Source organism: Branchiostoma floridae, chromosome 2, assembly GCF_000003815.2.
Source record: "Branchiostoma floridae strain S238N-H82 chromosome 2, Bfl_VNyyK, whole genome shotgun sequence".
Taxonomy (NCBI): domain Eukaryota; kingdom Metazoa; phylum Chordata; class Leptocardii; order Amphioxiformes; family Branchiostomatidae; genus Branchiostoma; species Branchiostoma floridae.
In genome coordinates, this window is record NC_049980.1 from 32,271,323 (window position 1) to 32,293,058 (window position 21,736).

Consider the following 21,736-nt stretch of genomic DNA (forward strand, 5'->3'; position numbering starts at 1 on the left):
TCTGAAAGCTTGCCACCTTTACCTTCTTAAACAGAGGAAGTCAACAAGAAAGAAACATAGCACAACATGGGCAAGCCAGTTAGTGAACACATATGAACACATCCACACAAACACACCCCCACGCCGAAGAGCATAGGCATTCCAACAGACCAACACCCAACATATAATTAAAGCAGATAATCAATGCAGAACAACATGAGCAAGGCAAAACAAAACAAAATCCGGCAATGTGTTTCACGGGTGTCCCAAATGAGCATGAAACAATACAAATGATGAGATGATTAATGGTTTGTGTAATTAATTAATCAAGTCCCGTTAGTGTTTCGTAAATAGTAAGGCAAATGTAGAAATAAGTTTTAAGAATAGTCGGGATGATTATTGTTTTGGGCACCAGTAAAATGTGGTCGTCGTCAGATCGGGGAAGAGACAGCGTCGGAGCGGCGAGACCAGCAGCCACATAAAAGAGAAAAAAGACAAAGCATCCATTTAGTTAGCTGAACAGGAGCACAGTTCAGGGCTGCCTCCTTCTTCATTTCAGGCAGAAATGTGCATCGACAAAAAGGTGGATGCCCCATTTCTTGACAAAGACTGTAGTTTTAATAGTACTTTTTTTAGTTCGGTATTACAGTTAAACTTTGCTTCAGAATCATCTCCACCAACACAGATGAACTTTCAAACGAAATGTTCAGTTTCCAGAGACATAAGGCAGTAAGGGAGGCAGCCCTTGAAATAAATATAATGTGCATTTCAAACATGCACATGCATTTGTGTACCAATAGGTAAATATTTTTTACACCAAGCATGAAAGCAACATTTTTAATCTAAATTTCATATTGAGAATTTTACTCCAAGAACAAATGTATCATTTTTGACGAGGAAGTTGAAAAGATTGCAAAAAAAGAATGAGGAAAATACTGCTGAAACACATCAAACTGTCTGTTTAGAAGTTCTAGATAGTAGGCCCATCATAGGAAGCATCTACATAAAGCAAAAAACACTGGATATCATTTGCAGAACACACATTAACAACCAACACCTACAGGTAGATGATGATCATCTCCCCAAAAACTATCTGCATAAAAAAGCCTCTTCTTTTCACCGAATCTAAAACTAAATGGATGACTCGAAAACGATCAGTCTTGTTCTAACTGAAACAGGCTGAAAAAATTTTGAACAATTTCACATCTGTACAATCACCACTGTGAGCTAGGCAGAGATAAAGACGTAATTTTTTTTTAGTCTTTCGGTCAATCGGTTGGGATTTAAGCTATCCTGACCACTGGCTTGGATGTGACATCACAGTTTGCTGTTGAGAAGAGATGGCAAACAAGGTCAGTTTGGATGCGTAGGACGCTAACCTGGCATAGCAACAGAGGGTGGAGGTGGGGGTGGCATGAGCTGCCGATCCCGGTCGCTTGGCATCCCCGGCGGTCGCGGAGGCGGCGGCATCAATTGCCTGGAAACAAACAGCAACTTATGAGGAAACGTTCCAGCCAGGGGCTTCGAAAATGGAGAAAATCTGACGTGTAATTACTAGTATACGAACCATGGACATGGTTAATGTGTTGCAGGTAAAATAGTTCTTTGTTTTCAATTTCCATACAAACAGCAATTTATGAGGAAACGTTCCAGCCAGGGGCTTCGAAAATGGAGAAAATCTGACGTGTAATTACTAGTATACGAACCATGGACATGGTGGATTTTTCGTACGTAAAATAGCTATTTGCAGTTTGCACCACAACAATGTTTCATCGATGATCGATTTTCTCAATCAAAGACACACAATCGATTAACTTTTGAATTACAGAACATGTAAGACATTAATAAAAACATTCATTGGCAAGATCGATTCAGGGGAACAGGCAAGAAAAAAACAGACAAAGAATGCAATGGACCATTCTGCAAACATTTGGTCAAAAAATGAACTTGATCTAAACAAGTGTCTTTACTATTGGTATGATTGACACGTCTTTTTTACACGATAAGGGAGTAAAACTTGAACCCTTGCCCCAACCAAGTTATCTGATGACACAAAAGAAGACCAGTTAATGGATAAGACTTTGTTGGGGGAGGGGAGGGGGAGGAAAAGGGGAGCACACGGGAGTGTCAGTTCAGTCTTTACCTGTCCCTTTCATCTTCTCTCGGAGGCGGTGGAAGGAGGAGGTGTGGTGGAGGACCGCCGGGATGACCTCCGGGAGGCGGCAGCAAGTTTCCCGGAAGATGCTGCGGTTGGCTAGAGGGCGGCTGAGGCTGGGACGACGCCGGACCACTACCTAGATTAGTCAAGTGAGGAGGGCCATGCTAAACACAGGGAAAGAGAAGACAGTCAGTGGTTTGCTGGAACACAAAAGTCGTGTGGTTAATCAGAAAACAGCAACATCACCACACTGCAAAATCCCTATATAAGAACCACTGGATTCAACAAGTGAATCAATAGTATACTGATTAAATATTTGTCCAACAGTACCTACAAGGAATTCAAACTTAAAAATCCAAGTAAATGGCAAATCATGTGTGCAGACCTACAACAAAGCAAAGTACAATCAAAAGGCAAGTACATGTACTATAACTATTGATGCCACTGCAATGGTAGATGGCATATTCTGGAACGTAATAATAGATGTGAATTTATTGCAACTACAAATGTTTAGAGAATTTGTTCAATTAAAACAAACATCTGGTCAATATGCTGTGAAGAAAAATGTTGTGGTTAATTGTCGCTGCCATGCGTTGAGTAGTGTGTCAATGTTACACTCATGGCAACAGTATGTGAGTAGGGACAGTTCAACAGAGGCAGAGGGTAGCGGGGGATGCAGACAACAGTGACACTACTAATTATTGCTGTCGTGGAGTTGAAAACTGCGGTCCATCCTGAGTTTGGGGCAAGGAACACACTAGCGTCACGATCACATCAGCGGAAACTGAGTGGGCTAGCATGTACAGGGCAGTTACGAAAAGCACTACCAGTTATCATTAAAGGAAAGGGATACAGTAGGGTGGTGAAAGTTAACAGAAGGAAGCGGCAAGGACAAGCTGATTATAAAGACAAGGAAAAAGAGAGAGAGAGAGAGAGAGAAGAGCCAGGGAGAAAGAAGAAATAGAGAAGCGAACCCCACGAAGGGCACTCTAGAGAAGGGGAAGGGGAGGGGGGATAAAGGTTGTCTCAAGTACTCAACAATATGGGGCTGCATGACATCAGCAGCCTCGGGTCTCTTGCTGAAGTAGACGGGCGAAACAACCTGGTATCCCAGAATGGCCTGTAGGTCGTCCTTTTCCGGCTCCTCGGTGAAGCGTCTCTTCTGGGCCTGCTGCTGCGGGGGCTCTCCTCTCCGCTGGTCGGCCTGGCTGTAGTGCAGGGATGGGGGGCCTGGAGGGGGGCCACCAAGGCTCATCTGCAATGGGGAAAACAATGTCAATGTTAGTAACCGAAAATAATTTCTTCTGTGCCTGCTGCTGCGGGGGCTCTCCTCTCCGCTGGTCAGCCTGGCTGTAGTGCAGGGATGGGGGGCCGGGAGGGGGGCCACCAAGGCTCATCTGCAATGGGGAAAACAAAGTTGATGTCAGTAACCAAAGATAATCTAATCAGGGCCTGCTGCTGCGGGGGCTCTCCTCTCTGCTGGTCAGCCTGGCTGTAGTGCAGGGATGGGGGGCCGGGAGGGGGGCCACCAAGGCTCATCTGCAATTATGGTGACAACAAAGTAAAGTAAATGCATTTAAGCTCGTGGGGATTTAATTTGCAGGTTGTGCTGAGACTTGCGCACAAATAAACAAACACACACACACACAAACATAGATGCACACACAAACACATGCACACACACATACACACACACACACAAACACACAGACACACAAACTCACAGGTAGAAATGGTACCTCATGCGGCTGCTGTTGCAACAGCTGGTTAGAAGTGACCGGCATGGGCGGCCTGAGCAGCTGGCCAGGTGGCTGCATGCTGTGCTGCATCTGTAGCTGCTGGGGAGGCGGCTGTCCCGGGAGGAACGGGTGCTGGGGCTGGTGCTGCTGTGGAGCACCCGACATCTGTCCCGGCATGTCCAGATGCTGCATGCCCGGTAACTGGGGGGTGATTGAAAGACTAGCATGTTAACTTATATAGGATGCTTACTACTTTATGTTGTATTATTCTGGACGTTTGCGTTCTTGTATGTTCAGAGGTGGTAGAACTAGTCATGTATCAGTCACAAGACATTCCAGGTTATGAGGTCAATGGAAGATCCTACAAACATTTGAGAAGCACTAAATATTGTAAATGGGGAAATGTTGGGGATTTGATTTCGCAGTGGGAGAAAATGAAGTATTCACAGTTCTTAAGTTTGAAGTTGAAACAGTGGTTGACGAATACAGAAAAAAATCTGAGTCGTTTTTAAGAGGTCACCGCAAAAGCCATGAACATGAAACAACAGCAAACATTTCAGCTTTTACAGTATTTCAAAAGGCATGAGATCTTCATACTCTTGGTTCAGCACTGACCTGTTGTTGCTGGGGTGGTAGGAGTGACTGGAGTTGGGGTGACAGGATACTGGTTAAGACTCACCTGTTGTTGCTGGGGTGGTAGGAGTGACTGTAGTTGTGGTGACAGGATACTGGTCTGCACCATCCCACCTGGAGGGGCCTGACTCGACGCCAGCGAGGAGATGATCTGCTGTGCAGTCATCACTGCCTGGCTGGGAGGGGGGTTCACCAAGGACCCCTGACTGAACACGGGTGACACCAGACCTGGGGGATACAGAATAATGATAATAATGGTTTATTTGGTGCTCAACGTGTACAGGTTGGCAGGCCGCTAACACTAGGCCCTGGGTTGCTTTTGTACTTAGATCACGTTACCATAACAGACTTAACAAGACATTTAAAATCATTCACATTTGTCAAACATATTAAAGTATCTAAAATATACATATCTTGAATTGAGCAAAAAAATTGAGAGAGATGGTAAAAACAACGCAGTTCGGTAGTCTGACGATGTGTACACAAGTACAATGCAAGGCTGTCTCTGGGGTTGAAATTTGCTTGTTTCACCCATTCGTCCCCAAAATCTGGACTGCAAGATATGATATTGACACGACAAGTACTTTTGTAAGCTTAAAATGTTAGCTTTAACAATGGAAATTAAGAACATGGGGGGTTGACTAAAGACCCCTGCCTCAACAAAGGTGACACCAGGCCTGGCAGAAACAGAAACAGCAACCGTAAATAGTTTCATCAAGTTGGTAGATCAATTTAACAGTGTACATGTACATGTATGTTAGGGTAAGAAGCCTAGTGGAACAGGACTTCTGGTTGAAACTAAACTGTAAACAAGAGGAACGGCATGAATTGTCTGCCAGAAGGCTGTTGCTTCAGAAGAAGATGACCTGTGGCTTGAAGTAAACCTTTTATGTTTTAAGCAATAATCAAAAGTATAAAAGAAAACACTGAAGTCAGTCTCATACAGTGAAAAACTCATTAGCAATCCTTAGCCTGGTAGACTTGTTATCTATTACTACTACAACTCCCTAGTTACCTCTCATAAGGACTTTAACTGCATCTCTGTTATATACTTTATTTGACCATTGCCTCTTCCCCCATAACCTCAAGTCAATGAAAAAAAAGGAAAAATGCACAAAAATTAATAAAAAAGATTCGCAAAAATGTTTCACACAGGTACAGTATCTTCTATTTCTTGTTTTCTGAAGTAGCAGTATCCAGTATTTGATTACACCCTGCGTTAGGTAGGCAGGAGTTGGCTAGTCTTCACACCACGCTTCCAACCGACTCTGTCCTGTGGGCTCATTCTGGCAAGATAGACAGCAACACTTTCTCATATTATTGGGTGGGCCCGACTACTCTTTCATCGCAGCCAGGGGCTGAATTGAGAGGAGCTTACAATTATGCAGGGCTACTCATATTCAGCTGGTTCCCCTGGAAGAAAGACTTTTCAAACAACAGATTGCATCAGATGACAACATGCTTCACAGTAATATATGCCTGGTATCCCACCTGTGGTGGGGGGTAGGTTGCCGGGCATCCCGGGCGGGGCCCCTCCTGGCAACAGCTGTCCGGGGTGGGGGGGCTGCATCCCCAGGGGCGGTCCTGTGAAAGTCAGATGTGTGGTCTGTGGCATGCCCAGACCTGTGAGCAGGCACACAGCACTGTTAGTGGGATTCGAACAGTAAATATCATCAATTCAGATGTATCTCAACACATGAGTCTCCGGGACACTTTGTTTAGCTGGACAACATAAAAATCCTGGATCAAGATTTCTTTGCAACAGCAGTGCAGGAGGCTGTGTACATCTAAGCTCACCGCCCAACACTGAACAGAGACACAGGTTATCTGGCACCTATGACTCGCCGCTGCAGCCACGTTAATCCAATGTTCTGTACCGGAAGCTACTGTAGACAAATCCATTCCATGAACAATGCGTACAACAGATATCACTATCATCATGATCATACTAAATAAGTTCTGCTAGACTGGGACTTTGGACATTCCTTCTTTCTCCCACTGTCAAACTTTGAAAGAAACATCCATGAGACACACACCTAGTACCTTACCTAGTGACATAGATAATGAGCACTTTTGAGCCATTCCACATACACTGTACCTTGGAAAATATCTTTGACACGGACAAGACCGCAATTCTTCAAACTAATGCAGTGGTTTTATTTTCGCTGTGACCTTTCCACCCAAAATTGATCGTGAATATGATTTTTTTAATGTACTACCACTTGCAACTGCAAACTTAACACAGCATGAAAAATGCCCTTTCCCTTCTCCAGCTAAATAAAACCACAGCAAAAGTAAATGAATTTACAGTACATTCATAAAAGTAGAGTAATAAAACAAAAGGTTAATACAGTTCAATGAAAAAATATACCAACCAACAAATAAATTACACAATTACTGAACACAAGTTCATGTAACAATCTGCCACAAAACATGTTGACTTGAAGAAAGGTTTATACATTGCAAAGGTTGTTGTAATATCAGTATGATTGGTATTATCTGTATGGGCATATCATCTGTAATGATGCTAATAGTAATATACAGGCTCCTTTTTTTACTTAAAAAATAAACAGCTTAATTACTACACCCACAAAGCTGTCCTGGAGTAGTTACAAATTCATTGTGCCAGGGAAATTTCTCTTGTACTTTTCCACATGTACAACGAACAGTGGACCACAGCTTAATTACTACACCCACCTGGCTGCCCAGGAGCTGGCTGTTGTAGGATGCCTGGCTGTTGCAGTCCCACAGGCAGGGACATGGAGGACGGGGGAGGGGCTGTAGTTGGACCACCCTGGGATAATCCCACCTGTCCAACATGCGAAGGAGGCGGCATCCCAGTGTTGATGCCCATATTGCCTTGTGGAACACCTGTGCGATAACAAAGCAAAGTGTTAAGGTGATTAAAAAAACACAGAACAGATTGTGCATAGAATCTATCATCGATCTGAATAAGGCCTAGGAAAAAAATGTTGTGTTTCCTATTTTGGTCCTAAAAAAATAGGGCCGGTCGGTAGGGATTATCTTCTTTTCCTTCAATTTTCTTATGGCTGGCCAAAACTCTATTGATACATATTACAAAACTGTTGAAAAAAGTAAACTGAAATGCATGAGGACGCTTGTCTTTCAATGTCAAACTTTAATTCTGTGCATATAAATAGATATATCCTTCATTAGATAGGACAAGCAGTGTTTTACTTCAATAGGAAGCAGGCTGAATAGAAATTCTAAGCGGAAGCTATGTGACTCCACGCACTGCCCACCAAAAAAAGTCAAGAGTCAGCAGGTTTTTCTAGGGTGGGTAGGGAAACAGGAAACAACATTTTTTTTCGTAGGCCTATACACTGTTGGCACTTAGTGTACCCACCACAGTAGCCTTCCCCTGTGGGGGTGCTCAAAGTGCTCTTTTCTCTCGGAGGACAGTATCGGTAGTGGGACAACCGCTCATGTCAGCAACTCCCTTCTTAATCCTCCGTAATACCAAAAAAGTGACTTCATAGTCATACGATTTAAGCTCATTGAATAGCTTTTTCCCACTTGTCGTGACATAGAAGACACACACTATGTTAAGTTTTCACAAGTTCATAGTACAAGGAAAAATTCCCTTGCATGACAGCTCTTTTCAACAAGCACAATGAACAGTGGACTGCAGCTAGGAGGAATGACCCCAATTAAGTACAAGACACCCACCTTGTACTATGTTAGGAGGAGGAATGATTCCTGCTGCTATCTGCTGTTGGTACTTTGCATACTCCTGGTGAATCTGAGTGTAACAACACATGTGTGAGACAGGAAAAACTTTCTATGACTCAATCAATCTCGCAGTTACTTCAACAACTGTAGGTTGAAAACACACTTGCTTGTCCTTAGCTTATTTCTAGTAATACAAGTCAAAAAAAAAATGCCAAAGAAGACCACTTATGAGAGTGAGAGAATGTGCTTTATGTGGAGAGTTGGTTACCATATGGACAGGATTCTTATTGATTTAGTAAATGAGTAACAAAGATTCTAAGGCACCACCAAAAAGTGGTCATACTACAACAATAGGTAGGTGGTCCTTATGTAAAGGTGCACACTTGTACAGGCTTGAATGTAACTTGGAAATGTGTTTCAAAGTAAGAAAATTACCCATTTCCTTTGCAGAGGAGTTCAGTACTTACCGTTTGCAACAAATTTTCGCACAACTTTTTTGCCTGGTCCAGACCTGCTGGGTTTGTGTGGCTGTAGAAGAAAATGGAAAATACACTTCATTCAATTTCCTTTACAACGTACAAGTACAAGTGATATAAGAGAAAGTCAATCATCAAAAGCACAAATAGGCTTTGCTAGCATAGATTTTATTGCTCGCAGCCTTAAGGCATAACACACCAGTTTTGTAGGTTGATATGGTTAATTAAAATCTGCATAAGACCAGACTGTACAGGTTTTTTGATAAGAGTGATAGGATGCTCGGGGTGTGACTCTCCTCAAACATGGGACCTTCACTTTAATTGTTTTATCCTTAACTGAAACTACTGTAAATGCAGAAATGTTCGCAGTGGATCAATATTCGCGGTTTTCGCAGTGACCACTTCACCGCGAACTTAAAACCACCACAAACATTTTTCCATTATGGTATTAGACTGCAGTCTATGGTGTTACTGCGAACTTAAAACCGCCAAGAAAAGTCCCTTTTCCCGCCAACGCTTAATTAAATCCCCGCGAACTTAAATGCATTTATAACGTGTACTCATTTTCACCTAAGTTCAGTGACGAAATTGCCTTTTCCAAGGGCACAATGAGCCTGGCCTTAATCAGAACCTGTACAGGAGATTAGGTATGCAGTTGGGGTGGGTACCTGTACAGAAACTTCAGGTCCAGGTCCAGTTTAGGTCCAGAGGATCAGGTCCAGGTTTGGACCTGAACCTGATTCAGTTTGTGATAACTTGTGAATGGGTGGTACTCAAAACAATGGTCAATTTCACTGGAAAGAAATCTGTTTTGTGGAGTATTCGACTCCCACTGGCATTTTAAATCCTAAAAGGCTAACTGCCTCTGTACTATTGACTAAAAAGATGATATAGGCTATATTCTTCTTTGCTATTGTTATTTTCCTTGACCGGTAAGCCCCCAGATGTGTGAATTCCTGATCATATAACGTCTGGTCCACCGAATTTTTAGCGGTCCTTTTTTTTCTGGACCGGTCCAATAAGAAAAAATGGTTTTGTACCGGTACGCAATACTGGTAACCACCCCTAGTATAGGAGCTTAGGCATTAATGAGGAAGAGTATGGGAGTCAAACACACATCACTACCAGCAGACAAGCCCCCTGCTGTAGTGGCTTGTACAAATGTGTGGCCCAAGGGCTACAGAAATGGAGATGGGCACCACCCTTAAACATCTGTTACTGACGCACAGACAACTTTAACTTAAAGTATGCCCACCTGACCCAGATGTACATGGGTGAGAAGTCTTCCCTCCCTGACGTGGCCTCGATGGTGCCGGAACCCTTCCCTCTGAGCTGTACTTTGGCACCTGTTTCCCTCTGGATGTGGTCCAGGTAAGAACCCTAAACAATACAAATCAAGATGTATTGAAGCAGTGTTCTAGCCAGCCTAAATATAAACACTATAAACATAAGCAGGTCAGAGGTTATGTATATAATTCTGTATCTGTATCTATATAGCCGGTATAACCGCCGTTCGGCGTAACAGACCAGCTTTGCAGGCACATATTTTTAATTGAAGGGTTTTCTTTTGAAGAACAATAAATTTTGGTTTTATATTTTTCACAAAGCAGGAATATACCCTTACCGCAACTCCAAGGACTTTTTCCCTCACGTTGAAGTTTGGCGGGGCGTGTTCCAAACCAACAAACACCTTGTCCTGTACATAATGCATCTGAAATGAGGGAAAATACAATTACTAGTATATAGTATTAGTTCTATGTTTTGTTTACATAGTTAGACTGCATGACTTGCCAATATCCAACAGCCTTTCTGCCCCCCTCCCACTCTTGTTTATATATATTTTTATTGACTTTTTCTTCAATTACTTTGGCCCATCAACATTTCTATAACCCACTTTAGCAGTTTTCCGTCCCTCTTCGACAAGGGACAGGATCTGGTAGCCCTCCCCCTCCCCAGGGTTAGCGAGTTGGCCAGACAGGGGTCATCAGCTGGAGTGGAAGCAGCCTGTCTAAGGGACGAGCTCCCCGATACAAAGCTCCTACCTGACCTGGGGTAGCTTCATCGCGGCAGCTGGCGATAAACTGACAGACTGGTGTGATGGATGATGTGATAGCCCAGTTAGTGCGGTTACAGGTTGGCGTCAGGAAGGATATCCGGCCGTAAAAAACCCTATCCAAACCGAAATGGAAAGTTCTTCATACAGATAAAGGCACAGGCAGTGCCGGTAGCAGTCACCGACGAGCAGCCGGTATTGTCGCGGGCCTCGCTGACTTGCGGGTGCGGAAGGTAGGGTCCGGCCATCGAGGCAAACCATGAAGTTGAAGCCCATAGCTGGACTCACTGGACAGATCAGCCGCATGGAAGCACAGTGTGAAGACTATCCGACTGCTGCCTACCCCTGTGACAGGGATCCCAGCAGCAGTATAATCAAAAATGGATACGACGACGACGACGATATGTCGGATGAATGTTTGACATCTAGCCCATAGAGAGCCGAAAATCTAATCATTGCAAGGTCTCATGAAGACCTACACACATACCAAATAGCAATACAATCCATCCAGGCATTCTGGAGTTATGCTGGTCAACTATACACAAACACAAACACACACACATACTACAGAAAACATAACCTTCTAGCAAATGTCATAAAAACAAGAAGAAGCAATTTAATTCCCTTACCCCTGGTGGAAGATGCTGTTGAGGAGGGGGTAGCCCGATGGGGGGTTGGGTCATCAGGGGGGGTGGGGGTCCTGTGCCTGGTAACAAGGGGGGTCTGGGACCAGGTATCGTACCGACCACCCCCGTCTTAGCCGCTTCTTTCTTCATGCCGTTCGCTATGATTTCCTTTATCCTGTTTACCGCTTCTGAAAAACACATCGAGGTAAAAAATAACATTACAGGGTGAACTGTTCTCAGAGTTTCTTATGTAAGCATAGCTTCTGCTGTAGTGAAATGGCATTTTGACTTTTGTATTTTCATTCCTTTTTACCTTTGCCAGAATGGCTAAGGTTATGTTTTCGGTTTGGTGGTGTGGTTCTCCCCGTTTGTGAGCAGCATAACTCGAGAGGACTTCGATGGATGCAGCTGATATTTGGTGGGTGGGTAGGGGTGTGGAAGACGAAGGTCGAGTTCGATAATGGGCCTCCTAGCGGCTTGCTAAGGTACTGCAGCAGGACCTGCATGCTTGATATCTCGCGTTCCGGACATGCTGCGGTCGTGATTTTTGAGCGTTAGGGAACCCTTAAAGCAGGGAGTGATTGCTGCGAGTTTGGGCCCCCTAGCGGCTTTCATGGAAGTGCAGGCGCCGGTTTAATTGCAAACTTTTGTCTGCGGACAGCATAACTCGAGAAGACTTTGACGGATGCAGCTGGTATTTGGTGGGTGGGTAGGGGTCTGGGAAACGAAGGGGGAGTTCGATAATGGGCCCCCTAGCGGCTTCCCTTGGTACTGCAGCGCAACTTCCGGGTGTGTTTTTCCATCTTCTGAACATGGTATGGCCACGAGTTTCGGGTGTTAGATAGCTGTTGTGCTCAGGAGTTAGTGACATAAGTTTGGGCCCCCTAGCGGCTAGTGTAGGGATAGCAGGGGCATTCTTGTCGAAAACTTCTGTCAGTACAACCCCACTCCACCTTAGCAGCTGTCAGCACAGTTGAGGGGTTCCTGGTCCATGAATAATGGACTGGCCTATGATCAGTCAGTACTGTGAGCAACAGGCTTTTAGCTAGGAATTTTTTTTAGGGTGTACATCTGTAATGTGTTGTACTCTCCGCACTGCGCGGCGGAGCCGCGCGACGAGCGCCGAAGGCGCGAGCATTGTAGGGGGGTCCGGGGGTATCCTCCCCTGGAAAATTTTTAAATTTAAAGCCTCTGAAATGCTATTTCCTGCATTTTGAAGTAGAATATAGCCAAATTTTTGTCTTTGCTGCATTACTACTTTTGTCCTGAGAATGGGAGGTATGTGTTCTTGATTAGAGGTGGGTATGGCTTAAAGAATACATGAGGTAATTTTCAAGTAATATAACACTGATTCCTTACAATATAATGTTTCATGAGTTAATACATACAATCAGAGAGAGTAAATTAACCTCACTGCTAAAGGTGATGTTACATACATAACAACAGCAAGCTAAAGAAGTCTACAAGAAAATCTGCAAACCAACAGAGGAGAAAGTGTAGCCAGGACTGCCAGGTACATCTTATATTTCTTTTGTGTATCTACTCTGTTAAGAACATAGCTGAAAATAAATGCACTGAAAAGTTACTTGTAGCCTGTAACATCAGCGTTAACTTTACACAGTACAGAAAAATATGTGTAGAAACATTTAATTCATCGAAAATATATAGCAGAAAATATGTGCTCCAAGGGCAAATTAAGCGAAATTTTCTCAACAAACAACATCCATTTATCAATATTTTGAAAATAAAGACTGCAACAAAAGTAATATCTCAAGTTACCGTGAAAAAATCGCGACCTCCGTTCAACATTTTCTACGAATTCAGTGCCGAAACCGCCCCCCTCCCCAGTATGTCATCGTCACATTAGCGGTTGTTTTTCCCACATTCCACCGACAAACAAGCAAAAAAAACCTCCAAAACAATCCTATACATGTACTTATCACCAATGACTTCAGGCATTCGACGAGTTTTCGTAAACAAATCAAAGTTTTTATGCTTTCCTGCGTGATTTTTCCCGCGAAAACAGCGGGGATATCAGATATTCCACCAATAATGGCGCCCGGGCGCGCTACGTCACGCCGAAATGGCCAATGGGGTGCGACTCTCGCGATTCGCGAGATGTGAGTTGGTGCGAGAGTCCGCGAGACTTGAGGTAGAATCACCCAAAATGGCGGCTCGGTGCTCGGCGCTCGGCCCGGAATCGGCGAATTTTGAACTTTGAGCGAAGTTTCCGTGGGAAAATGGGCGTACAGAAGCCGTACATCCAAAAAACAGGGCGTACATTTTGTGATATTTTTATTAAAGGGCGTACATTGTACGCCCGTACGCATTGCTAGCTAAAAGCCTGGTGAGCAACCTGATATTTCAGAGGTGTAAAGGTCAGACCTTGCAAATGTGTTAGTTGACCCTTAGGCCATATGATCAACTTGGCAAGCCAAAATGATGGGCTTATGTACATAACAACAGTCTTAGTCTGTATTCTTCTCCTTCCTTTGAGTTTGAGAGGTCAAGGTACACTGTCATCTCTCTTTTCACTACATGGTCTCAATTTGAGCTGTCCTTGCAGTAGTCTTTTAAAAGCCATTTTCAGTCTCAAAGCCTTCATGCATTCAAGTCTGTCTCCAAAGAGTCAGCTTGAACTATGTAGAACATGTATCTTACCTTTTATATCATATGGTTGTGAGATTTGGGGCAGAGCTAATTCAGAAGACAATTGCCCAGCAGAAATTACACGGAGGTGATTTTGTGGAAAATCTTTTGGGTGTACATAGAGATACAAGGAACATGAGGTAGTAGAGCAGAGCTTGGGACATTGTTCCCAATTGACTTACATATATCTAATGTACAGTCAAGTTGTGGCTACACTTCAAACATTCAGACTTTTTAACACATCCCCTATTGTGAGTAGGCGTGTTATCACTCTGTCATCAAATTGAATATGAACTGATGAACAGCTGTAAGGAATTCAGGTTACAAGGCGTAAGGGAAATTTGAAACAATATCGGTTACTTTTTTCTATGGATGTCTGAATTCACAGTTAGACAATAAGTACATAATGTACATTGTTGAAAATGTGGTTGAAAGATATATATATACAGACATGTTTTCATTGACTGTCTACAAAAAAGTAAAGAAGGGATTCTCCAGGGAATATTATATAAAATTTTCTAGATAAATATGTGGTATGGTGGGCTTTGTGCAAATTTAGAAGTAGTGCCTACCCCCTTGCAATTGTGACAGGGTGGTGGAAATGGTACTTGTTTCTCGATGCTTTAAGCTTGAGGGTGACTTCTGAACAGTTTCATACAACTAAAATGCACATTTGTGGAGTTATGGTTTTGGAGCTGAGGGGTTGCCGCACAAACCTGGACAATAGACTAAAACCACTGCGACAATTTTACCTTTGCCAGAATGGCTAAGGTTAGGTTTTGGATGTGTTTGTGTGTCTGTGTGTGTGTTAACAGCATAACTCGAGAAGCCTGGGATGGATCCTGATGATATTTGGTAGGTGGGTAGGGATCGGGAAACAAAGGTCAAGTTTGATAATGGACCCCCTAGCGGCTTGCTAAGGTACTGCAGCAGAAACTCAACTTTGGACGAAATAACTCTACAACTTGTTGACGGATCGTCATGATTTTTGGTATGTAGATAGAATGAGTGATGACTTACATAATGAGATACTAATTATGCACATCAACAGCTCATTTGCATAATTAATTAGGAAAATTTATAAATCCACAGCATTCCATGATAGGACTTTCAAACTTGTCACATATGTAGCTGGGAAGGAGAGAAATGGCTATAGATATCAATTATGCAAATGATGACCTCATTTGCATTATTAATGAGAAAATATGAACATGTTGACGGATCATCATGTTTTTTGGTATTTAGGTAGCGTAAGTGAAGACCTACATAATGAGATACCAATTATGCAAATCAACAGCTAATTTGCATAATCAATTAGGAAAAGTACAAAAACCCACTGCATTTCATTATAGTACTTTCATCAAAGTTGTCAAATATGTAACTGAGAAAGAGGGAAGAGAGTAAGGGGTGTATTTTATTAAAGACTGAAAGAGAATAAGTCAAGAATGGATCAAAGGATCATCATGATTTTTGGTATGCTGATAGCTTAAGTAATACTTGATACAATTTGATATCGATTAATGGTAACTTGGGATCTAATTTGCATAATCAATGTTGAAATTTTATAAACCAACTCCAAGCATATGATTATAAAGAAAATGAAATGAGTAACGCATTTGTCTACAGACATCATTCTACATAACAAACCTTGTTATTTGGCAAAGGTATGTGTTCGTGGAACTCTAGTTTCTTCTTAAAAATGGTCAATACTGCACTAGTAGACATTTACTTTATAGCCAGACAAAGTCAGTAGAAATAGGTGTTGTAACTATCTTTAGACATCGTTATTTCCACCTACTGTTGCGCAGTTTGGGCAATGTATTTGTTTGCTCTAAAGGGAAAGCAATTATGAAATTCATCACATTGAACTTATGAAATATATTTGCTCACGCTTTTGGTTCTCCTGAATTATCAATTCTCTTTTGGCAGTAGGGTATCATGCTTTCATTTTCTCCTTGAAGTATTCATTCACACATCTAGAATTTGCTCTGTATTTCTCTTCATACAAGTCACGAAATATTCATATATAGATAAAGTCAAGAAACATCAATATCTTTTGGAACAGACTAAGTAAAATAAGTCATGACAAAATGACAAATATTTCGACAGAAGGATACCACTCACTGTCCACTGCTTCTTGGATGGGTCCCTGAACACACAAATACAAAGGTCTCTCCCTGAAAGGGAAACACAGAATTATGTAAGTTCTTGCTTACATAATCATCATCAATCTCATAGTATTAGTCATAGCTAGTCAGCCGTATTGCTTACATAATCAATCTAATATAATGGCTGCTTTATTCTAGAAGGTACTGGATCTGACAAATCTGCACAAGTCTTTATGTCAATTTTTTCTGCTGGCAACCAAGTATTTTCGTATTTCCAGAGTCCTACAGACTGTTCTATAATTCCACAGCAGTTCTCATGGCAATTTCTGTTCACATGAGATTCTTATGCCTCCCTCCTTTTGTTGCACATCATCCTGTTATATACAAACCATTGTGCTTGTTGCATGTTTTTAAAACATTAAAAGATGCAATTCAGCTTCCAGATTACTGACTTGCAAGGACATTAAATGATTATAATGAAAGGAGCCTTTGAGAAAAATGTTTTCACAAAATTTTCTTGGTTCAAAGATTCATAATCATCAATCAAATTGTCAAGGAAAAAAGCTGAAATCTTATAGGAGAAACATTTTCCGTCACTGGTGAAAGAAAGTGGATGTTATTTGAAACTTCTGGCTGTTTGGAGAAACTATAAATGAAATGAAATTTAACTATAAATGAAATGAAATCATGAAACTATCAAGTTGCTTGAATAATTTTGAATGATTTCAAAAGCTTCACCAGACAAGATAAGGCTAGAATCTACAAAGAGAAGATCAATATTCCGTAACGTACCCGTAGTTATTTTTGGCCTTGTCCTCTGGCGACATGTACCTGCCCCTTGTGGAAACTGCAGCTCCGCTCATCTTGTGTACCTGTGCAAACAAAGGTAGATACATGACTGAAACCTACACAACTCGACCGTGCAATGCCTTCCTACACGATACTATCAGACTATACAACAAATCATTGACTGATGCTTATTAAGTGGTTTTCAGTTTATGTCCTGTTCATGTCTTGCCTACTGTGTCTAGTTATTATGTAATGTGATTTTACTCCATTCTGTAAAATCAACGGTTTTCAGGGGTACTACTGCTCAGGGGTAACTCTACAATGTTAATTTGATGAATAAAGAAAAGCTTCTTCCCAATGCCAAAAGATGACGTTTCAGGCAGAATCCATGTAATTCAGCTTCCCTCCAGCTGTGACATCTTTACGAAATAAACCATTCATCATCCATTTATCATCTTGTAAATTTTTTCCTAGAACAACCTCTGCCAAGCTACGAATATGGCTTGTTGATGATGAGCCAATCAATCACTACATGTGACCTCAATTTGAATAATTAGTCAGATTGCTGTTACCACAAGTACCAATTAGGCAAAAAGTCGGGGAGCTAAAAATCCAACTATCGATTTTAACCATGACAGATTGCCCAAATTAAACCCAAATTTGCATTTCTACATCCTGCATGATCTCTTGTAATATGTTGTAATCATCATCAACAATCATGAACTTGATTGTGCTAGGTGACAAAACACTCATATGAGCAACAACATAACATATTTAGACTGTTTCCAGGGCCTACACAGGCCAGCTCCTTCTATCTCTGAAAATTTCTTCCTTGGATGTCATAGAGCAGTATGAACAGAACATGTGTTAGCGGTGGAAACAGTTTGGCACACAGGTGACATTGTGCTGAAGCTCAGAGACAGAAAGTCTAACAAGACCACAGCATGTCCTTAAAAGATTAATCTCAGATGTAGTAACAACAAAAGCTCCTTCTTCCCAAGACCTACCCACATACCAAATATCATCCAATATCCAGACCTTCTTACGTAATGCTATCAACACAGACACAGACAAACACACTAAAAACAAGACAATGGAAATTCCTCTGCAGTACTAGTGCTACGGCCGCGTGGCGCGTTGGCACACCCGATCCCTCGATCTCGGAAGTTAAGCAACGCGCGGTCCGGACAGTGCTTGGATGGGGGACCAACCAAGGACGTCCGGATTGCTGTAGCCTCACGAAGTTTTCACGAAATCGTCTTCCGGGAGGGACGTAAAACGGGGGTCCCGTGCTCGAGGAGGTGCCTCGACCACGTTAAACAGCCTCATTACTCATACTTTGGGTACCTACTGGCTGCAAAATACACCAGATTATTATTATTAGTACCAAGGTTACATACCAGGGGGCCAAAAAATTGGCCTTGACCCACATACCAAATATCATCGTAATCCTTCCAGGGTTCTTGAGTTCTGCGAACTACAAAAATCTGGACACACACACATAAACACACACACACACACACAAAACAATATCTCCATTTTTCATGGAGAAAACAGAACATAATTTTCCACCAAGGTACTGAGTGTGTTTACCTCATCCTGCGTGTCCCCTGGTTAGTAAGTTCCTGCAGCCGATGGGGACGTCATTAATCTCTATCTCTGCCTACCCACATGCCAAATATCATCACTATCCATCCAGACTGTCTTCCGTTATGCTAGAGCACAAACAGACACAGACAAACACACCAAAAACAAAACATAATTTTTCACCTCATCCTGCGTGTGTCCCCTGGTTAGTAAGTTCCTACAGCCGATGGGGACGTCATTAATCTCTATCTCTGCCATGAAGACCTCCTCCTTCCTCTGATTCTGCTGCTGGGGCTGAACAGAGGAAGACTGACAGCAAAGGTACAGCCAAACATAACATGTTAGAACGGGAATGGAGCAATGAGACATCTTCATTTTATAACTCTAGTTACAATAAATAACATAACAAAGTTACAGCCAAACATAACATGTTAGAACGGGAATGGAGCAATGAGACATCTTCATTTTATAACTCTAGTTACAATAAATAACATAACAAAGTTACAGCCAAACATAACAGGTTAGAACGGGAATGGAGCAATGAGACATAGGGATGCGTACCTAAACCCACATTTAGGTACAGGTCCGCATTCAAATCCAGAGGTTTAGGTACAGGTCCGGACCTAATGAGTCCAGACCTAAATGCATGGCATTGAATATTATATCATAATATTGTATTATGATATGTTATAACGGCAAAACAATGTATTAAAAAGGGTAAAAGCATGTTTGAACCAATAAAAACATATTATCATGGTAGACACATGATGCAACAAAAATTTGACCCTTGTTGGTTTTTCTTTCACTGGGGCTCAAAGACTGCTATGGTGATTTCACAGTAATTCTATCTGTCAAATTGGCCATCCCCTGACCTGTTATCCTGCCTGGCTTGCACTAATTAGATACAGGTCCAGTACCGGTACACCAGGGTTCGGTATTTTTGTATCTGTACCTAATTGATTGTACCGGTACTGTATCGGTACACTGTATCGGTGCATCCCTAATGAGACATCTTCATTTTATAACTCTAGTTACAATAAATAACATAACAAAGTTACAGCCAAACATAACAGGTTAGAACAGGAATGTAGCAATGAGACATCTTCATTTTATAACTCTAGTTACTCAACAAAGGTACAGCCGAACACAACACATTAAAACTGGAATGTAACAGCTACACAATCATCATTTTGATTCCATAACACTCAAGTCAATACACCCTACGGTGCATTGACTTGTAGGTAAGACAATAATTCACTTAGGCCTAGGAAAAAAAATGTTGTGTTTCCTGTTTCCCTAGAGGCAGAGGAGTCACAGTTTCCAGTTAGAATTTTTATTCAGCCTGCTTCCTATTGAAGCAAAAACACTGCTTGTCCTATCTAATGAAGGATACATGTATCTATTGTGCACAAAATTAAAGTTTGACGTTAAAAGAGAAGTGTCCTCATGCACTTCAGTTTACTTTGTTCGACTGTATTGTAATATGTATCACTAGAGTTTTGGCCAGCCAAAAAAAAATTACAAGAAAAAAAAGAAGATAATCCCTACCTACCGACCCTAATTTTTTCAGGACTGAAACAGGAAACACAACAATTTTTTTCCTAGGCCTTAATAGTAACAAATGTACTGTACATGTGCTTAAAATTTTGTACAGGCACTGGGGATTTCTCCATCTTAAATCTTTTGGATTTTTTTGTGTGCCAAATCTGGGTTTATAGCAGCAATACAGTCTTACAGATGAACTTACAAGCCAAGTTACTTAAGTTACCTTTTGCTACCAATACTACTATGTGCATTACTGTAGTATACTCATGTAATACACATTACTCATGTATATACTTCACTAGTAATACAGTAGTATAATGTTATACTACCCAGGCTAGTACAATCACACTGTTTCAGTTAGGCTTAGAGAATTACTGAAACCTCTTACCTTCTACCTCTTACTGCTGTTCTGATTCTTTGGTAGTTTGAGTTTCCCATTGGCCACTAGCATGGCATCTATCTTCACTGCCACAGCTTATACTGTACTAGTACATGTGCTAACCAAGGCTAGAAAAATTTGAGTCCTTCTATAAGTTCTAACTCAACTTACCTTTGGCTTACTACTACTGTTCTGATTCTGCAGTGCTGGCAGTTTGAGCTTCCCCTTGGCCACTAACATGGCATTTATCTTCGCTGCCACTGCTTATACTACACTACTACTAGGTTATACATGTGCTAACCAAGACTAGAAGTCACAAATTTGAGTCCTTCCAACTCAACTTACTTTGGCTTGATTTTGCTGTGCTGGCAGTTTGAGCTTCCCCTTGGCCACCAGCATGGCGTTTATCTTAGCTGTCACTGCTTATACTATGCTAGACTACCAGTACCACAGTTACAAACTTGAGTGATTTGGGCTTCAAACATTACTAAAATACTTACCTTTGGCTTACTACTACTGTTCTGATTCTGCTGTGCTGGCAGTTTGAGCTTCCCCTTGGCCACCAGCATGGCGTTAATCTTGGCGGCCGCTGCAGCCGCTGCCTCCACAGGGCTGGAGTTGTCTGCACCGTTTCCTCCCTGCTGTATCAACCCCGGCCCTCCGCCTGCCTGGGCCGGCTGGTCCCATTTGGAGCGCCGATTCCTGAAACATATTCCATCATAACCACTCATTCAGGGCTGGAAATTCAATGTTTTTTAACACATGCACTGCTGCACGGAACCTAAAACTTTTGGGGTACATGAAACATTTTTATCGAGCACAAAAAGGAAATGAACCTGATTACAAACTTCTCTGCCTCTCTTCAGAGCTTGAACCTGAAATTCTATAGCAAATTTCTTTTCTACATTTTGAAGGTTCAACTTCAAGCAATACAACAAAAGTTTTACTATTTTGGGGGGTACAAAATTGTCAAGAATAAGCTGTGAGCTAGTGTGTATTACAATACCTTTACTTAGGCATATAAACCTAAACAAATATCTAGATGTACTGGTGGACTCAGGACTCAGAGTAAAAAAAGGTCCAATTCTGGGTGCAGGAAAGTGTATATGCACCCAGTATTTCGAGCCCGGCCATTCCATTAGGACTACATTAACAATTATGCATATCTGGGTTCCATAAAACCATTCGTCACTTGTCATTTCCTGCAATCCTTCATTGGCGAATTTTGCAGTAATGTCCTACCCTCGGTGACCTCAATGTGTCACATGGTTCTCACCAAGAGACGGCAACTCCCAAGGAGACAACAGGGAAGACGCCTGCTC

At 42.0% G+C, this 21,736-nt stretch overlaps 1 protein-coding gene across 1 annotated transcript in view; it reads right to left on the minus strand.

Moving 5' to 3' along the window:
* Window positions 1-622: 622 nt before the first annotated feature.
* LOC118405192 (KH homology domain-containing protein 4-like) overlaps window positions 623-21,736 on the minus strand; it is a 24,569-nt gene continuing 3,455 nt past the window's right edge. Inside the window, exons 2-17 of the mRNA XM_035804613.1 lie at window positions 20,915-21,116; window positions 18,674-18,799; window positions 16,907-16,986; window positions 16,131-16,183; window positions 11,361-11,545; window positions 10,303-10,389; window positions 9,934-10,058; window positions 8,670-8,730; window positions 8,200-8,272; window positions 7,207-7,380; window positions 6,001-6,132; window positions 4,556-4,737; window positions 3,877-4,077; window positions 3,177-3,392; window positions 2,123-2,301; window positions 623-1,456 (exon numbers count right to left, since the gene is read on the minus strand). Coding sequence (XP_035660506.1) covers window positions 1,354-1,456; window positions 2,123-2,301; window positions 3,177-3,392; window positions 3,877-4,077; window positions 4,556-4,737; window positions 6,001-6,132; window positions 7,207-7,380; window positions 8,200-8,272; window positions 8,670-8,730; window positions 9,934-10,058; window positions 10,303-10,389; window positions 11,361-11,545; window positions 16,131-16,183; window positions 16,907-16,986; window positions 18,674-18,799; window positions 20,915-21,116 — 2,179 coding nt within the window. The 3' untranslated portion in view covers window positions 623-1,353. The remainder of the gene's footprint in view (window positions 1,457-2,122; window positions 2,302-3,176; window positions 3,393-3,876; window positions 4,078-4,555; window positions 4,738-6,000; window positions 6,133-7,206; window positions 7,381-8,199; window positions 8,273-8,669; window positions 8,731-9,933; window positions 10,059-10,302; window positions 10,390-11,360; window positions 11,546-16,130; window positions 16,184-16,906; window positions 16,987-18,673; window positions 18,800-20,914; window positions 21,117-21,736) is intronic.